General features: G+C 42.3%; 1 protein-coding gene across 2 annotated transcripts in view; it reads right to left on the reverse strand.

The window, feature by feature from the left end:
- clocka (clock circadian regulator a) overlaps positions 1-18,041 on the reverse strand; it is a 65,557-nt gene that overhangs the window by 25,892 nt on the left and 21,624 nt on the right. The window contains exons 3-5 of one of the 2 annotated variants that reach the window (XM_021599417.2): positions 2,382-2,446; positions 1,890-2,134; positions 1,689-1,780 (exon numbers count right to left, since the gene is read on the reverse strand). In XM_021599417.2, coding sequence (XP_021455092.2) covers positions 1,689-1,708 — 20 coding nt within the window. In that variant the 5' untranslated portion in view covers positions 1,709-1,780; positions 1,890-2,134; positions 2,382-2,446. Of the gene's footprint in view, positions 1-1,688; positions 1,783-1,889; positions 2,135-2,381; positions 2,447-18,041 lie in introns of those variants that run through there. The other variant, XM_036969389.1, reaches the window with a different exon arrangement.

Genomic DNA, 18,041 nt, shown 5'->3' on the forward strand with positions numbered 1-18,041 from the left:
TGCTCGACTGAGGGACCTTACAGGTGTGCGGTACAGAGATGAGGTAGTCATTCAAAAATCTATTATTGCACAAGGATTGAGCCCAATAAATGTATTATGTGACTTGTCATGCACATTTTTACTCCTGAACGTATTTAGATTTGCCATAACAAAAGGGTTGAATACTTATTTTATACGCATTTCAGCTTGTTATTTTTTATAAATAAATATAAACATTTCAAAAGACATTATGGGCTTATTGTTAGTAGGCCAGTGACAAAAACATCTAAATGTAATCCGTTTTAAATTCAGGCTGTAACACAACAAAATGTGGCAAAAGTAAAGGGATGTCAATACTTTCTGAAGGCACTGTATTTAACAAGGCAAGTTCATTAAGAACCATTTCTCATTTACAATGACAACCTGGCAAGGTATAGTATATCCCTGCCTGGTGGGACAGTATACCAGGGTTGGGGTCAATTTGGAATATCTGAATTTAATTATTTTCAAACAATGAATTTGAATTGGACACATCTCATAGGAAGCAGAATTTGAAATGAATTTTCATTTTAAGGAAGTATAATTTTAATTCAAAGCAATTCAAATCAATTCAACTGAGACGTGAAACATGAAAGTCTCATTCATTCGAAAAAATCTTCTATCAAAAGGATATGCCTCATAAATAATGCAAAGAACACTCAGAGTCAATATTCACGTAATAATAAGGGGTTCCCCTCAACCACAACTTCACAAAAACAAACATTCCTTGCCATTGACCCCAGTGTAAAAGAGCCAACTTCATCATACATTTTTAGCTATACAGAAATAACAAAGCATGACGAAAAGCTGCTGTGTTGTTCAATGTAGATGTTACCAGATAAAAAATCCCAACCCTACGGTTTGCAATGCTCTCACATAGGGAAATAGAGCCTGCGAGAAGAGCCCTGGGGGTTCAGGCTTTTCAGAGTGGGAGAGTGGGAAATGTGGGGAAGCCGGTGTCCAAGTAGGCTAAACGTAGCTATGTGTGTGGAAAACAGCACAGGTAAGACATTTATCTTGTTTAGTATAGTTTGTAACTCCACTCACTACTTCATTTTTTTACCCTTATTTTACCAGGTAAGTTGACTGAGAACACATTCTCATTTACAGCAACATACTTTTCCTGATATCTAAAAACTTTAAGTCGAATTATTAGACAACCCACATGACAGTAGAGGGGGAGTTCAGTGGTGCCCAACAGAGAGGCCCCTCCCTTGCATAAGACGGCACACACACACACACACACACACACACACACACACACACACACACACACACGCACACACGCACACACGCACACACACACACAGGGAAGAGAAAAACACCACCCACTCAGAATGGAGCAGGGCTGAGTGGTATACTAATCCTGGGGTTAAGGCGGGAGATCCCGTGCTGGTAGGATACAGGGACACTTCCGCTGTCACTCAGCTAGCCAGCCAGTTAAAACAGGTGCCGAGCCACAGAGTCCACCCACACACAGGTCAGTCACACACCTAAAGGTCCACCAAAATGTTGCTTGAAATCACCATGGGGACTCTGTGCAGCCAAGGTGAAGTACAGATGAAGATTTTAAAAAATACTCCTCGGTTAAGGATTTTTAACCACAGGTGATTTCAGAGACAGCGTCTAGGTTACCAGTTTGATGAGCAGGTAAGGTAGGACTGACTCACCCGCCTATGCTGGAAGTCATCTTGTAGCCTGTTCAGGGTCGCAGTGGTGGAGAGGGGCCTTTTAATCGTGAGGTAGACATTTGTGAATTAACCTGCCAGATAAAACTAGATTAGCAGTGAAATTACAGTACATGGCTTGAAACAAAAAAATTGTCCACAGCCTCCATCCCTGAAGCGCAGCAGCACACAGCCCAACCTTACCTCCTGTCTAGCCGACTATGTGGGAGGATGAGGAGTGTGGTGTAGGATGAAGGTCCACTCTGTGAGGAGACACTGTGGTGATGGCAGAGGTCTGTGTGCCCACTAGGGGAGAGGGGTTGTTGCGAGTGTCACGGAGAGGATCCTGTGTCAAAGGCCAGCGGTTGTCAACGGGTCCTTTCTGAGCTGAGCTTTCCGCCGGGTTCGGTTGTGGACGTACCTCATGACAGCTACATCGGATGCTCTAACTGGTTACAAAACAGAAGACATTACATTAGTAAACCTTTGGAGTTTTCTATTTATTCAATTCCAAAGGTACTTGTGTACCCTAGGTGTCTGTCTGAAATGAATGATTGGAGAAATGTTACATGGAGAAAATTCCACCTAGCCTATTAGTGGTGCTATATTTCTCATGTGCCTAGGAGTGGAAGGGTTTAGGGGTCAACTTGGGACTGGCTGTAAATCACACTGATTAGTACAGAGGTAAGCACTTACCGATCACATGGTTGGTCTGGAGTCGCTAAAGCACTGGAGTAGAAGATACCTTTTTCTTCTCAGATCTAAAATAAGAAAAGGCACATGACATTATACCCCTGAAACATACACAAACACACACACACACACACACACACACACACACACACACACACACAACATTATACCCCTGAAAACAGACACACAAATAACCTTACATACAGACGCACATATAACCTTATACCCTTAGAGATGACACATGATGATGGAACAGCTGATTCAAAGAGACAGATGGGTCCCAACAGCCACAGCCTCACGTACGCAACCAAAAACTGACATGATAAAATCCTTGTTTAGACACCGGCCCTAGTCTTTAAACTGGTAAGCGGTCCTAATGATACCTACTTCTGCCAATGCAAGGACGTCTACAGTAGAGCTTGACTGACCAATAGAAAATCACCAATGGCGAGCTTTCCTAAAATGACCAGTATCAGGATTCCTCCCATTCTGACCCAACAGACTGCAATACCTGGATAGAACAAACCATCAGGGTTGGTGTTTGACACGTTTTTTAACTACGAACACATTTTAGGATAGATAGAGCGAAACAGAGACATTGGGGTGTGGTGGCTGTGTCTAGGTGAATGAGGGGAGTGCCTGATAGAAGGGGGGCGGGCCAGTGTCACAGGCCGTTGACTTTCAGCTATGCCCATTTTGCTGCTCTCTGCATGTGACAGATACATTTGACCTACACAGGCAGAATGACACACAGGCTCTCGCACACAAACACATCACATAACACACAGAGAATAAGGTCTCTGTCCATAACATAAGGTTACAGGTTTAATGAACTCTCAACGTGACCATGTATGTAAGCAGCAGCAAGTTTCTGTCCACATTATGTAGCCTTGCAACAAGGGCGCATTGACACAGCTGGTGATGTCGTTAAATATACATTTCATCTGTCAAAACTATAAAATAACGTGCACAGAATTGGAAAGATATGGTCATTCTCCAGTGGGAAAAAATATAGAAAAAATGTCACACGTAAGTGTTCACGTACAGAGGTATAAGCGAGGGATGGCAACAGTTTATCGAAAATACAAACAGTATTCAATCACTTGTTGTGTGTTAATTTGAGAGAGAAAAAACATGGGCTTATTTTAACAATGAAAAAGCTGTCTAAATTCAATTCAATTATCCATGTGACATTGTTACATACAAGGATATACCATGGCATTCGAAATTCTTAACTTAATAAAACATCTAACTTTTTAATGTAGTTTTTATGACGGTGCGTTGAGCTACTGCTGCACATTTAGCCCACCAGGCAGCCCTGACAATGTTAAGCCATTTTCCCCTCTTCAATTAACGATTACAGGCATGAAACCTAACGGAGGTTCCACAAGACCTGACACAGATCATTGCAAAATACCCAGCAGAAAATATTCTTCAAACAGAATCCGTTCAAATCAAATGTATTTGTCACGTACACAATTTACAGCAAGTTTAAAAGGTGCAGAGAAATGCTTATAGCTTTATCACGGCAAACATATTTAGAACTTTATATATATTTTTTTTAATATTTAAAAAACATCTAAAAACGTCATATGAAAAATATTGTGATATCGCCCAGCTCTAGTTCCTTAGGATTGCATATTTACAGGTAGTGTGAATAGTATACAAGGCCAGGCACCACACCTTAATAGGTAATTATTTATCTTTATATAGGCCTATATCAAAAGTAACCTTTACCTGTTGAATATAGACACATAATGTAACAAGATATGCAAATGAGACATACACTACCGTTCAAAAGTTTGGGGTGGTCACTTAGAAATGTCCTTGTTTTTAAAGAAAAGCACATTTTTTTAAAGAACATCACATTGATCAGATGCAGTAAGAAATACAGTGTAGACATAGTTAATGTTGTAAATGACTATTGTAGCTGGAAACTGCTGATTTTTTTGTGGAATATCTACATAGGCGTACAGAGGCCAATTATCAGCAACCATCACTCCTGTGTTTCAATGGCACGTTGTGTTAGCTAATCTAAGTTAATAATTTTAAAAGGATAATTGATCATTAGAAAACCCTTTTGCAAGTATGTTAGTTAGCACAACTGAAAACTGTTCTCCTGATTACAACGACGCCACTCTTACTGCGGGTGATTCCCTGATCCACCTCTACGCAGACAACTCCATTCTGTATACATCTGGCCCTTCTATGGACACTGTGTTAACTAGAGGTCGGACGATTAATTATGGCCGATTTCAAGTTTTCATAACAATTGGAAATCTGTATTTTTGGACACCGATTAGGCCTTCTTTTTTTTTTACACCTTTATTTAACTAGGCAAGTCATTTAAGAATGGATTCTTATTTTCAATGACGGCCTAGGAACGGTGGGTTAACTGCCTTGTTCAGGGGCAGAACGACATATTTTTACCTTGTCAGCTCAGGGATTCAATCTTGCAGCCTTACGGTTAACTAGTCCAACGCTCTAACCACCTGCCTTACTTTGTGTACCTAACCATAAACATCAATGCCTTTCTTAAAATCAATACACAAGTATATATTTTTAAACCTGCATATTTAGTTAATATTGCCTGCTAACATGAATTTCTTTTAACTAGGAAAAATGGGTCCCTTCTCTTGCAACAGAGTCAGGGTATATGCAGCAGTTTGGGCCGCCTGGCTTGTTACGAACTGTGTGAAGACTATTTCTTCCTAACAAAGACAGCCAACTTCGCCAAACGGGGGATGATTTAACAAAAGCGCATTTGAGAAAAAAAGCACAATCGTTGCACGAATCTACCTAACCATAAACATCAATGCCTTTCTTAAAATCAATACACAGAAGTATATATTTTTAAACCTGCATATTTAGCTAAAAGAAATCCAGGTTAGCAGGCAATTTTAACCAGGTGAAATTATGTCACTTCTCTTGCGTTCATTGCACGCAGAGTCATGGTATATGCAACAGTTTGGGCCACCTGGCTCGTTGCGAACTAATTTGCCAGAATTTTACATACAGTGCCTTGCGAAAGTATTCGGCCCCCTTGAACTTTGCGACCTTTTGCCACATTTCAGGCTTCAAACATAAAGATATAAAACTGTATTTTTTGTGAAGAATCAACAACAAGTGGGACACAATCATGAAGTGGAACGACATTTATTGGATATTTCAAACTTTTTTAACAAATCAAAAACTGAAAAATTGGGTGTGCAAAATTATTCAGCCCCTTTACTTTCAGTGCAGCAAACTCTCTCCAGAAGTTCAGTGAGGATCTCTGAATGATCCAATGTTGACCTAAATGACTAATGATGATAAATACAATCCACCTGTGTGTAATCAAGTCTCCGTATAAATGCACCTGCACTGTGATAGTCTCAGAGGTCCGTCAAAAGCGCAGAGAGCATCATGAAGAACAAGGAACACACCAGGCAGGTCCGAGATACTGGTGTGAAGAAGTTTAAAGCCGGATTTGGATACAAAAAGATTTCCCAAGCTTTAAACATCCCAAGGAGCACTGTGCAAGCGATAATATTGAAATGGAAGGAGTATCAGACCACTGCAAATCTACCAAGACCTGGCCGTCCCTCTAAACTTTCAGCTCATACAAGGAGAAGACTGATCAGAGATGCAGCCAAGAGGCCCATGATCACTCTGGATGAACTGCAGAGATCTACAGCTGAGGTGGGAGACTCTGTCCATAGGACAACTTTCAGTCGTATATTGCACAAATCTGGCCTTTATGGAAGAGTGGCAAGAAGAAAGCCATTTCTTAAAGATATCCATAAAAAGTGTCGTTTAAAGTTTGCCACAAGCCACCTGGGAGACACACCAAACATGTGGAAGAAGGTGCTCTGGTCAGATGAAACCAAAATTGAACTTTTTGGCAACAATGCAAAACGTTATGTTTGGCGTAAAAGCAACACAGCTGAACACACCATCCCCACTGTCAAACATGGTGGTGGCAGCATCATGGTTTGGGCCTGCTTTTCTTCAGCAGGCACAGGGAAGATGGTTAAAATTGATGGGAAGATGGATGGAGCCAAATACAGGACCATTCTGGAAGAAAACCTGATGGAGTCTGCAAAAGACCTGAGACTGGGACGGAGATTTGTCTTCCAACAAGACAATGATCCAAAACATAAATCAAAATCTACAATGGAATGGTTCAAAAATAAACATATCCAGGTGTTAGAATGGCCAAGTCAAAGTCCAGACCTGAATCCAATCGAGAATCTGTGGAAAGTCCTGAAAACTGCTGTTCACAAATGCTCTCCATCCAACCTCACTGAGCTTGAGCTGTTTTGCAAGAAGGAATGGGAAAAAATTTCAGTCTCTCGATGTGCAAAACTGATAGAGACATACCCCAAGCGACTTACAGCTGTAATCGCAGCAAAAGGTGGCGCTACAAAGTATTAACTTAAGGGGGCTGAATCATTTTGCACGCCCAATTTTTCAGTTTTTGATTTGTTAAAAAAAGTTTGAAATATCCAATAAATGTCGTTCCACTTCATGATTGTGTCCCACTTGTTGTTGATTCTTCACAAAAAAATACAGTTTTATATCTTTATGTTTGAAGCCTGAAATGTGGCAAAAGGTCGCAAAGTTCAAGGGGGCCGAATACTTTCGCAAGGCACTGTAATTATGATAATAACATTGAAGGTTGTGCAATGTAACAGGAATATTTAGACTTATGGATGCCACCCGTTAGATAAAATATAGAACGGTTCCGAATTTCACTGAAAGAATAAACGTTTTGTTTTCGAGATGATAGGTTATTAATATGGTCAAATCCGTAAACTAAGACTTGTATTTCTGTGTGTTATTATGTTATAATAAAGTCTATGATTTGATAGAGAAGTCTGACTGAGCGATGGTAGGCCCCAGCAGGCTCGTAAACATTCATTCAAACAGCACTTTCATGCGTTTTGCCAGCAGCTCTTCGCAATGCTTCAAGCATTGCGCTGTTTATGACTTCAAGCCTATCAACTCCCGATTAGGCTGGTGTAACCGATGTGAAATGGCTAGCTAGCTAGCGGGGTGCGCGCTAATAGCGTTTCAAACGTCACTCGCTCTGAGACTTCGAGTAGTTGTTCCCCCTGCTCTGCATGGTTAACGCTGCTTCAAGGGTGGCTGTTGTCGATGTGTTCCTGGTTCGAGCCCAGGTAGGAGCGAGGAGAGGGACGGAAGCTATACTGTTACACTGGCAATACTAAAGTGCCTATAAGAACATCCAATAGTCAAAGGTATATGAAATACAAATTGTATAGAGAGAAATACTCCTATAATTCCTATAATAACTACAACCTAAAACTTATTACCTGGGAATATTGTCGTTAAAAGGAACTACCAGCTTAAAAGGAACCACCAGCTTTCATACAGTGCCTTGCGAAAGTATTCGGCCCCCTTGAACTTTGCGACCTTTTGCCACATTTCAGGCTTCAAACATAAAGATATAAAACTGTATTTTTTTGTGAAGAATCAACAACACGTGGGACACAATCATGAAGTGGAACGACATTTATTGGATATTTCAAACTTTTTTAACAAATCAAAAACTGAAAAATTGGGTGTGCAAAATTATTCAGCCCCCTTAAGTTAATACTTTGTAGCGCCACCTTTTTCTGCGATTACAGCTGTAAGTCGCTTGGGGTATGTCTCTATCAGTTTTGCACATCGAGAGACTGAAATTTTTTTCCATTCCTCCTTGCAAAACAGCTCGAGCTCAGTGAGGATGGATGGAGAGCATTTGTGAACAGCAGTTTTCAGTTCTTTCCACAGATTCTCGATTGGATTCAGGTCTGGACTTTGACTTGGCCATTCTAACACCTGGATATGTTTATTTTTGAACCATTTCATTGTAGATTTTGCTTTATGTTTTGGATCATTGTCTTGTTGGAAGACAAATCTCCGTCCCAGTCTCAGGTCTTTTGCAGACTCCATCAGGTTTTCTTCCAGAATGGTCCTGTATTTGGCTCCATCCATCTTCCCATCAATTTTAACCATCTTCCCTGTCCCTGCTGAAGAAAAGCAGGCTCAAACCATGATGCTGCCACCACCATGTTTGACAGTGGGGATGGTGTGTTCAGGGTGATGAGCTGTGTTGCTTTTACGCCAAACATAACATTTTGTATTGTTGCCAAAAAGTTCAATTTTGGTTTCATCTGACCAGAGCACCTTCTTCCACATGTTTGGTGTGTCTCCCAGGTGGCTTGTGGCAAACTTTAAACAACACTTTTTATGGATATCTTTAAGAAATGGCTTTCTTCTTGCCACTCTTCCATAAAGGCCAGATTTGTGCAATATATGACTGATTGTTGTCCTATGGACAGAGTCTCCCACCTCAGCTGTAGATCTCTGCAGTTCATCCAGAGTGATCATGGGCCTCTTGGCTGCATCTCTGATCAGTCTTCTCCTTGTATGAGCTGAAAGTTTAGAGGGACGGCCAGGTCTTGGTAGATTTGCAGTGGTCTGCTACTCCTTCCATTTCAATTTTATCGCTTGCACAGTGCTCCTTGGGATGTTTAAAGCTTGGGAAATCTTTTTGTATCCAAATCCGGCTTTAAACTTCTTCACACCAGTATCTCGGACCTGCCTGGTGTGTTCCTTGTTCTTCATGATGCTCTCTGCGCTTTTAACAGACCTCTGAGACTATCACAGTGCAGGTGCATTTATACGGAGACTTGATTACACAGGTGGATTGTATTTATCATCATTAGTCATTTAGGTCAACATTGGCTCATTCAGAGATCCTCACTGAACTTCTGGAGAGAGTTTGCTGCACTGAAAGTAAAGGGGCTGAATAATTTTGCACGCCCAATTTTTCAGTTTTTGATTTGTTAAAAAAGTTTGAAATATCCAATAAATGTCGTTCCACTTCATGATTGTGACCCACTTGTTGTTGATTCTTCACAAAAAAATACATATATCTTTATGTTTGAAGCCTGAAATGTGGCAAAAGGTCGCAAAGTTCAAGGGGGCCGAATACTTTCGCAAGGCACTGTATCTTCTCATGTTCTTAGCAAGGAACTTAAACGTTAGCTTTCTTACATGGCACATATTGCACTTTTACTTTCTTCTCCAACACTTAGTTTTTGCATTATTTAAACCAAATTGAACATGTTTCATTATTTATTTGAGGCTAAATTGATTTTATTGATGTATTATATTAAGTTAAAATAAGTGTTCATTCAGTATTGTTGTAATTGTCATTATTACAAATACATTTTCAAAAATCGTCCGATTAATCGGCACCAACTTCTTTTTCAGTATCGGCGTTGAAAAATCATAATCGGTCAACCTCTACGCAGACGACACCACTCTGTATACATATGGCCCTTCTTTGGACACTGTGTTAACTAACCTCCAAACAAGCTTCAATAACATAAAAACACTCCTACTGTGGCCTCCAACTGCTCTTAAACGCTAGTCAAACCAAATGCATGCTTTTCAACCATTCGCTGCCCGCACCCGCCCGCCCGACTAGCATCACTACTATGGACGGTTCTGACTTAATATGTGGACAACTACAAATACCTAGGTGTCTTGCTAGACTGTAAACTCTCCTTCCAGACTCATATTAAACATCTCCAATCCAAAATGAAATCTAGAATCGGCTTCATATTTCGCAACAATGCCTCATTCACTCACGCCGCCAAACATACCCTCGTAAAACTGACTATCCTACCGATCCTCGACTTCGGCGATGTCATTTACAAAATAGCTTCAAATACTCTACTCGTCTATCTCAGTGCCATCCATTTTGTCACCAAAGCCCCTTATACCACCCACAACTGTGACCTGTATGCTCTAGTCGGCTGGCCCTCGCTACATATTCGTCGCCAGACCCACTGGCTCCAGGTCATCTATAAGTCCATGCTACGTAAAGCTCCGCCTTATCTCAGCTCACTTGTCACGATAACAACACCCACCCATAGCACGCGCTCCAGCAGGTATAACTCACTGGTCATCCCCAAAGCCAACACCTACTTTGACCGCCTTTCCTTCCAGTTCTCTGCTGCCAATGACTGGAACGAATTGCAAAAATCGCTGAAGCTGGAGACTTATATTTCCCTCACTAACTTTAAGCATCAGCTGTCAGAGCAGCTTATCGATCACTGCAGCTGTACACAGCCCATCTGTAAATAGCACATCTGTCACACACTGACCATAGTTTGCTTTGTATCTTTCTATGTTTTGTTTGGTCAGGGTGTGATCTGAGTGGGCATTCTGTTGTGTGTCTAGTTTGTCTATTTCTATGTTTGGCCTGATATGGTTCTCAATCAGAGGCAGGTGTTAGTCATTGTCTCTGACTGGGAACCATATTTAGGTAGCCTGTTTTGTCATTGTGGGTTGTGGGTGATTGTCTATGTTAGTTGCTTGTGTCAGCACAGTTCTCATTATAGCTTCACGGTCGTTATTAGTTTATTGTTTTGTATAGTTTGTATTCAGTGTTCAGTGCTTTCTTTAATTTAAAAATCATCATGAACACATACCACGCTGCATTTTGGTCCGCTCCTTACGACGATCGTGACAGAATCACCCACCACAACAGGACCAAGCAGCATGGTGACAGGCAGCGGCAGCAGGAGCAGCGCAAGAAGGACTGGACATGGGAGGACGTATTGGGCGGTAAAGGACCCTGGGCACAGCCAGGAGAACATCGCCGCCCCAAAGAAGAGCTGGAGACGGCGAAGGCGGAGAGGCGCTGGTATGAGGAGGCAGCACGGAGGCGTGGATGGAAGCCCGAGAGTCAGCCCCACGGTCGTTATTCGTTTATTGTTTTGTATAGTTTGTATTCAGTGTTCAGTCCTTTCTTTCATTACAAAATCATTATGAACACATACCACGCTGCATTTTGGTCCGCTCCTTACGACGATCGTGACAACATCCAACCAACTACCTACCTCAACCCCATATTGTTTTGTCTGCTCTTTTGCACACCAGTATTTCTACTTGCACATCCTCATCTGCACATATCACTCCAGTGTAAATTGCTAAGTGGTAATTACTTCACCACTATTGCCCTCTATATTGACTTACCTCCTTACTTCATTTGCACACACTGTATACAGATTTTTATATTGTGTTATTGACTGTACGTTTGTTTATCCCATGTGTAACTCCATGTCATTGTTGTCGCACTGCTTTGCTTTATCTTGACCAGGTCACAGTTGTAAATGAGAACTTGTTCTCAACTGGCCTACAAGGTCAAATAAAGGTGAAATAAAACAAATATATTCAAAAAGAGACTAACAACTTACAGATGGTAGGAAATTAAGATCACAATTATGAAAACTGAGGACACTAACTAAAGAGGCTTTTCCACTGACTCTGAAAAACAAGAAACGAAAGATGCCCAGGGTCCCTGCTCATCTGCGTGAACGTGCCTTAAGCATGCTGCAAGGAGGCATGAGGACTGCAGATGTGGCCAGGGCAATAAATTGCAATGTCCGTGCTGTGAGACGCCTAAGACAGCGCTACAGGGAGACAGGACGGACAGCTGATCATCCTCGCAGTGGCAGACCACGTGTAACAACACCTGCACAGGATCGGTACATCCAAACATCACACCTAATGGAAAGGTACAGGATGGCAAAAACAACTGACAGAGTTACACCAGGAAAGCACAATCCCTCAATTAGTGCTCAGACTGCCTGCAATAGGCTGAGAGAGGCTGGACTGAGGGCTTGTAGGCCTGTTGTGAGGCAGGTCCTCACCAGACATCACCGGCAACAACGTCGCCTATGGGCACAAACCCACCGTCGATGGAACAGACAGGACAAGCAAAAAGTGCTCTTCACTGACGAGTCGTGGTTTTGTCTCACCAGGGGTGATGGTCGGATTCGCAATTATCGTAGAAGGAATGAGCGTTACATTGAGGCCTGTACTCTGGAGCGGGATCGATTTGGAGGTGGAGGGTCCATCATGATCTGGGACGATGTGTCACAGCACCATGGGACTGAGCTTGGTGTCATTGCAGGCAATCTCAACGCTGTGCGTTACAGGGAAGACATCCTCCTCCCTCATGTGGTACTCTTCCTGCAGGCTCATCCTGACATGACCCTCCAGCATGACAATGCCACTAGCCATACTGCTCGTTCTGAGCGTGATTTTTTGCAAGACAGGAATATCAGTGTTCTGCCATGGCCAGCGAAGAGCCCGGATCTCAATCCCATTGAGCATGTCTGGTACCTGTTGGATCGGAAGGTGAGGGCTAGGGACATTCCCCCCCAAAATGTCTGCGAACTTGCAGGTGCCTTGGTGGAAGAGCGGGGTAACATCTCACCGCAAGAACTGTCAAATCTGGTGCAGTCCATGAGGAGGAGATGCACTGCAGTACTTAATGCAGCTGGTGGCCACACCAGATACTGACTGTTACTTTTAATTTTGACCCTCCCTTTGTTCAGGGACACATTATTCAATTTCTGTTAGTCACATGTCTGTGGAACATGTTCAGTTTATGTCTCAGTTGTTGAATCGTGTTACGTTCGTACAAATGTTTACACGTGTTACATTTTTCTGAAAAGAAACGCAGTTGGCAGTGAGAGAACGTTTCTTTTTTTGCTGAGTATACATTTTGTGATAACTGCACTGTGACTCTGCACTGAACAAAAATAAACAACAATTTCAAAGATTTTACAGAGTTACAGTGCATTAGGAAAGTATTCAGATCCCTTGACTTTTTCCACATGTATTATGTTACAGCCTTTTTCTAAAAATGATTAAATTGTTTTTTCCCCTCGTCAATCTACACACAATACCCCATAATGACAAAGCAAAAACAGGTTTTTAGAAATGTTTGCATAAGCATTCAAACCCATACTCAGCACTTTCTTGAAGCACCTTTGGCAGCGATTACAGCCTCGAGTCTTCTTGGGTATGACGCTACAAGCTTGGCGCACCTGTATTTGGGGAGTTTCTCCCATTCTTCTCTGCACATCCTCTCAAGCTTTCAGGTTGGATGGAGAGCGTTGCTGCACAGCTATTTTTAGGTCTTTCCAGAGATGTTCGGGTTCAAGTCTGGGCTCTGGCTGGGCCACTCAAGGACATTCAGAAGCCACTCATGCATTGTCTTGGCTGTGTGCTTAGGGTCGATGTCCTGTTGGAAGGTGAACCTTCGCCCCAGTCTGAATTCTTGTGCTTTCTGAAGCAGGTTTTCATCAAGGATCTCTCTGTACTTTTCTCCGTTCATCTTTCCCTCGATCCTGATTAGTCTCCCAGTCCTTGCAGCTGAAAAACATCTCCACATCATGATGCGGCCACCACCATGCTTCACCGTATGGATGGAGCCAGGTTTCGTCCAGACGTGACACATGGCATTCAAGCCAAATAGTTCAATCTTGGTTTCATCAGACCAGAGAATCTTGTTTCTCATGGTCAGAGTCCTTTGAGTGCCTTTTGGAAAACTCCAAGTGGGATGTCATGTGCCTTTTACTGATGAGTGGCTTCCCTCAGGCCAATCTACCATAAAGGCCTGATTGTGGAGATGGGAGAACCTTCCAGAAGGACTACCATCTCTGCATTACTACACCAGAGGAACTCTGGAGCTCTGTCAGAGTGACCATCGGGTTTTTGTTCACTTCCCTGACCAAGGCCCTTCTCCACTGATTGCTCAGTTTGGCCAGACTGCCAGCTCTAGGAATAGTATTGGTGGTTCCAAACTTCTTCCATTTAAGAATGGAGGCCAATGTGTTCTTGGCGACCTTCAAAGCTGCAGAAAGTTTTTGGTACCCTTCCCCAGATCTGTGCCTCGACACAATCCTGTCTCTGCGCTTTACGGACAATTCCTGCGACCTCATGGCTTGGTTTCCACGCTGATGCTGATGCACTGTCAACTGTGGGACCATATATAGACAGGTCATGTCATGTCCAATCAATTGAATTTACCACAGGTGGACTCAAATCAAGTTGTAGAAACATCTCAATGATTTTTGATCAATGAAAACTGGACGCACCTGAGCTCAATTTCGAGTCTCAAAGCAAAGGGTCTGAATAATGATTATTATTATTTATTTTTATTTTATACATTTGCAAGAATGTCAAAATCCTGTTTTCGCTTTGTCATTATGGGGTTGTGTGTGTCGATTTGATGAGGAAAAAAATCAATATAATTTATTTTAGATTAAGGCTGCAATGTAACAAAATGTGGAAAAGGGTCTGAATACTTTCCGAATGCACTGTATATGGTAATCAGTCAATTGAAACAAATTCATTAGGCCCTAATCTATAGACTTCACATGACTGGGAATACAGATATGCATCTGTTGGTCACAGATACCTTAAAAAAAGGGAGGGGTGTGGATCAGGAATCCAGTCAGTATCTGGTGTGACCACCATTTGAATCATGCAGAGCGACACATCTCCATGGAAGAACTGAGACATTTTCAGCTTCCAGGAATTGTGTACAGATCCTTGCGACATGGGGCTGTGCATAATCGCGCTTAAACATGAGGTGATGGCGGCGGACGAATGGTACAACAATGGGCCTCAGGATCTCGTCACGGTATCTCTGTGCATTCAAATTGCCATCAATAAAATGCAATTGTGTTCATTGTCCGTAGCTTATGCTTGCCCATAACATAACCCCATCGCCACCATGGGACACTCTGTTCACAACGTTGACATCAGCAAACCGCTCACCCACAACGACGTCATACATAATGTCTGCTATCTGCCCGGTACAGTTGAAACCGGGATTCATCTGTGAAGAGCACACTTCTCCAGCATGTGAGTGGCCATCAAAGGTGAGCATTTACCCACTGAAGTCAGTTACGACGCTGAACTGCAGTCAGGCCAAGACCCTGGTGAGGACGACAAGCACGCAGATGAGCACTCAGTTTAACAGTTTGTGCAGAAATTCTTCAGTGGTACAAACCCACAGTTTTATCAGCAGTCCGAGTGGCTGATCTCAGACGATCCCGCAGGTTAAGAAGCCAGATTTGGTGGTGCTCGGCTGGCGGGGTTACATGTGGTCTGCGTTTGCGAAGCCGGTTGGAAGTACTGCCAAATTTTCTAAAACGATGTTGGAGGAGGCTTATGGTAGAGAAATGAACATTAAATTATCTGGCAACAGCTCTGGTGGACAGTCCTGCAGTCAGCATGCCAAAACTTGAAACATCTGTGGCATTGCGTTGTGTGAAAAAATTGCAGATTATAGTGGCCTTTTATTGTCCCCAGTGTAACGGATGTGAAACGGCTAGCTTAGTTAGCGGTGGTGCGTGCTAAATAGCGTTTCAATTGGTGACGTCACTTGCTCTGAGACCTTGAAGTAGTAGTTCCCCTTGCTCTGCAAGGGCCGCGGCTTTTGTGGAGCGATGGGTAACGATGCTTCGTGGGTAACTGTTGTTGATGTGTGCAGAGGGTCCCTGGTTCGCGCCCGGGTATGGGCGAGGGGACGGTCTAAAGTTATACTGTTACACCAGCACAAGGTGCACCTGTATAATGATCATGCTGTTTAATCAGTTTACTGATATGCCACACCTGTCAGGTAAATGGGATTATCATGGCAAAGGAGAAATGATCACTAACAGAAATGTAAACAAATTTGTGCCAAAAAAATTAGAGAAATTAGCTTTTTGGGATCTTTTATTTTAGCTCATCAAACATGGGACCAACATTGTACATACTGCATGCTGATTTTTCGTAGCATTAAGGATCCCAACTTCGTTTAAACTTTCGCACCCCAAGTAAATAAAATAAAATCACATTTTATTTGTCACATGCGCCGAATACAACAAGTGTAGACCTTACCGTGAAATGCAGACTTATAAGCCATTAACCAACAATGCAGTTAAGAAAATATTTACTTAACAAACTAGCTAGCCAGTGCTAGCTAACATATTCATGCTTAGACTATTTTTCTCTGATTTAGAAGATATCGTTGCCCAAACAACATGCTGATGTATTACCTAGCTACGTTTCAGCTGACTTTTTACATTAAGCTAATTACCTAGCTAGCTAACTAGAAATTAGCATTAGCAGCTAACACAATTTAGTTTAGCCACAACTTTATAAGAAAAGACAAACTAGCGGTTTGTAGACAGTATGATACAAACTAATAGTGTAATTATAGAACACTTGTGGATTTATATTCAGAAGCAAAGTGGAAATCAACATCATTGTCACCAACATCTTGTTGCAACTGACCATAGAGGCAGAGTGAACGGCACAGCAAGTGCTCGAGTGATAGGGTGCAGGGCTTTGTATAGGAAGCGTATGGGGAAGCGGCATCCAGGAGGAGCGGGAGAGACGACTCAATTAGGAAACGGAGTAAAGTATAAAAAAAGACGTTACATGCGCTGGAGTGGTGTATCGCATTACAAATTGTAAAGTAAAAAACGAAACCGGTGCGTGCATCATTACCAGTATATACTGTATAGTAAATTACTAATGCCACCCGGGCCTATAAGTTACTATGCCTTTTGCGGATATTTTTCTCATTTGATTGTCTATTTCAGACTGTAACAACCATAACGGAGGGTGTAACATCCGTAAGTCATTTTTCTTCTCTAAAGTAATAACGGAAATGACAACCTTTAAAAAAGTATAGTTTTTGTGCTCAGCCAAGCCTTTCCTTCGAAATGGCTATCCATGTTAAGACGTACAGACTTTCACTAATATGTTCAGTCTCCTCTAAAAGCTTGTCAACAACATCCATAACTCTTCGTATTTGCTTTATTTCTCCAACATGCCAATATTTAGAAGTTAGCTTTTTGGGTATAAACACCCCCCTAGGGCTATTATACACACGTAAAAGTTTAAATGTATATTTTTTGTAAATTCTTTGACACATTAAAGTTGCGATTTTGCGTGCAAGTCCATAACATTGGAATTGCCACGAAGAAAAACATGCAGACAGAGCATGACGTGAGAGAAGAGGAATGATAGGGAGTAGGATTAAGGTTAAAAAGCTACAGCGACATTTCTATTTCCTCTAAAATAACAACAGTTGCAGTAGCAGCAGCAACACTAGCTGTAGCTACAGCTAAAGGCTATGCTTGTATAACTATGAGGTCACTGAGTGCTTCACTGATCCGCTGACACAATGACCTATTTTCCTCTTCCTTCCCCTTTAACTTCATCACAGCTCCACAGGCAGCCAATAACAGAGCACTTTCAGTCACCATGAAACCCTGAGCAGCCAACCACTGAGCAGAGAAAGTCACCATGAGCCCTGAACAACCAATCAAGTCCCTAACCAGCATATCACAACATTCAAAAGCCAATTACACAGTTAGCAAATGCATCCTGGCTTCTCTGGGGCAGTAGTGAGACAAGAGTTAAAGAAGAGAGAGGGAGGCATGAAGGATAATGGGAAGGACATGGAAAATGAGAGGGTGGAAGGGGAAGAGAAATGTTTTTAAAGTAGCCACTCATCAATCACTGAAGCCGCAAATTTCCTGTTTCTCCCTCATATACACAGAAACCGATTAATACACCTCCCAGGCAGGAGCCACCTCATCATTTCTTAGTAGTCTCAAATACAGAGCCTATAGGGAGGAGGTCAGAGACCTGGAAGTGTGGTGCCAGGACAGTGTGGTGCCAGTGTGGTGCCCCAATTTATGTCGACGGGGCTGTTGTAGAGTGGCTCAAGAGTTTTAAGTTCCTTGGTGCCCACATCACCGACAAACTATCATGGTCAAACACACCAAGAAAGTTGTGAAG

The sequence above is a fragment of the Oncorhynchus mykiss genome, chromosome 30, assembly GCF_013265735.2.
Source record: "Oncorhynchus mykiss isolate Arlee chromosome 30, USDA_OmykA_1.1, whole genome shotgun sequence".
In the NCBI taxonomy this organism is placed as follows: Eukaryota; Metazoa; Chordata; class Actinopteri; order Salmoniformes; family Salmonidae; genus Oncorhynchus; species Oncorhynchus mykiss.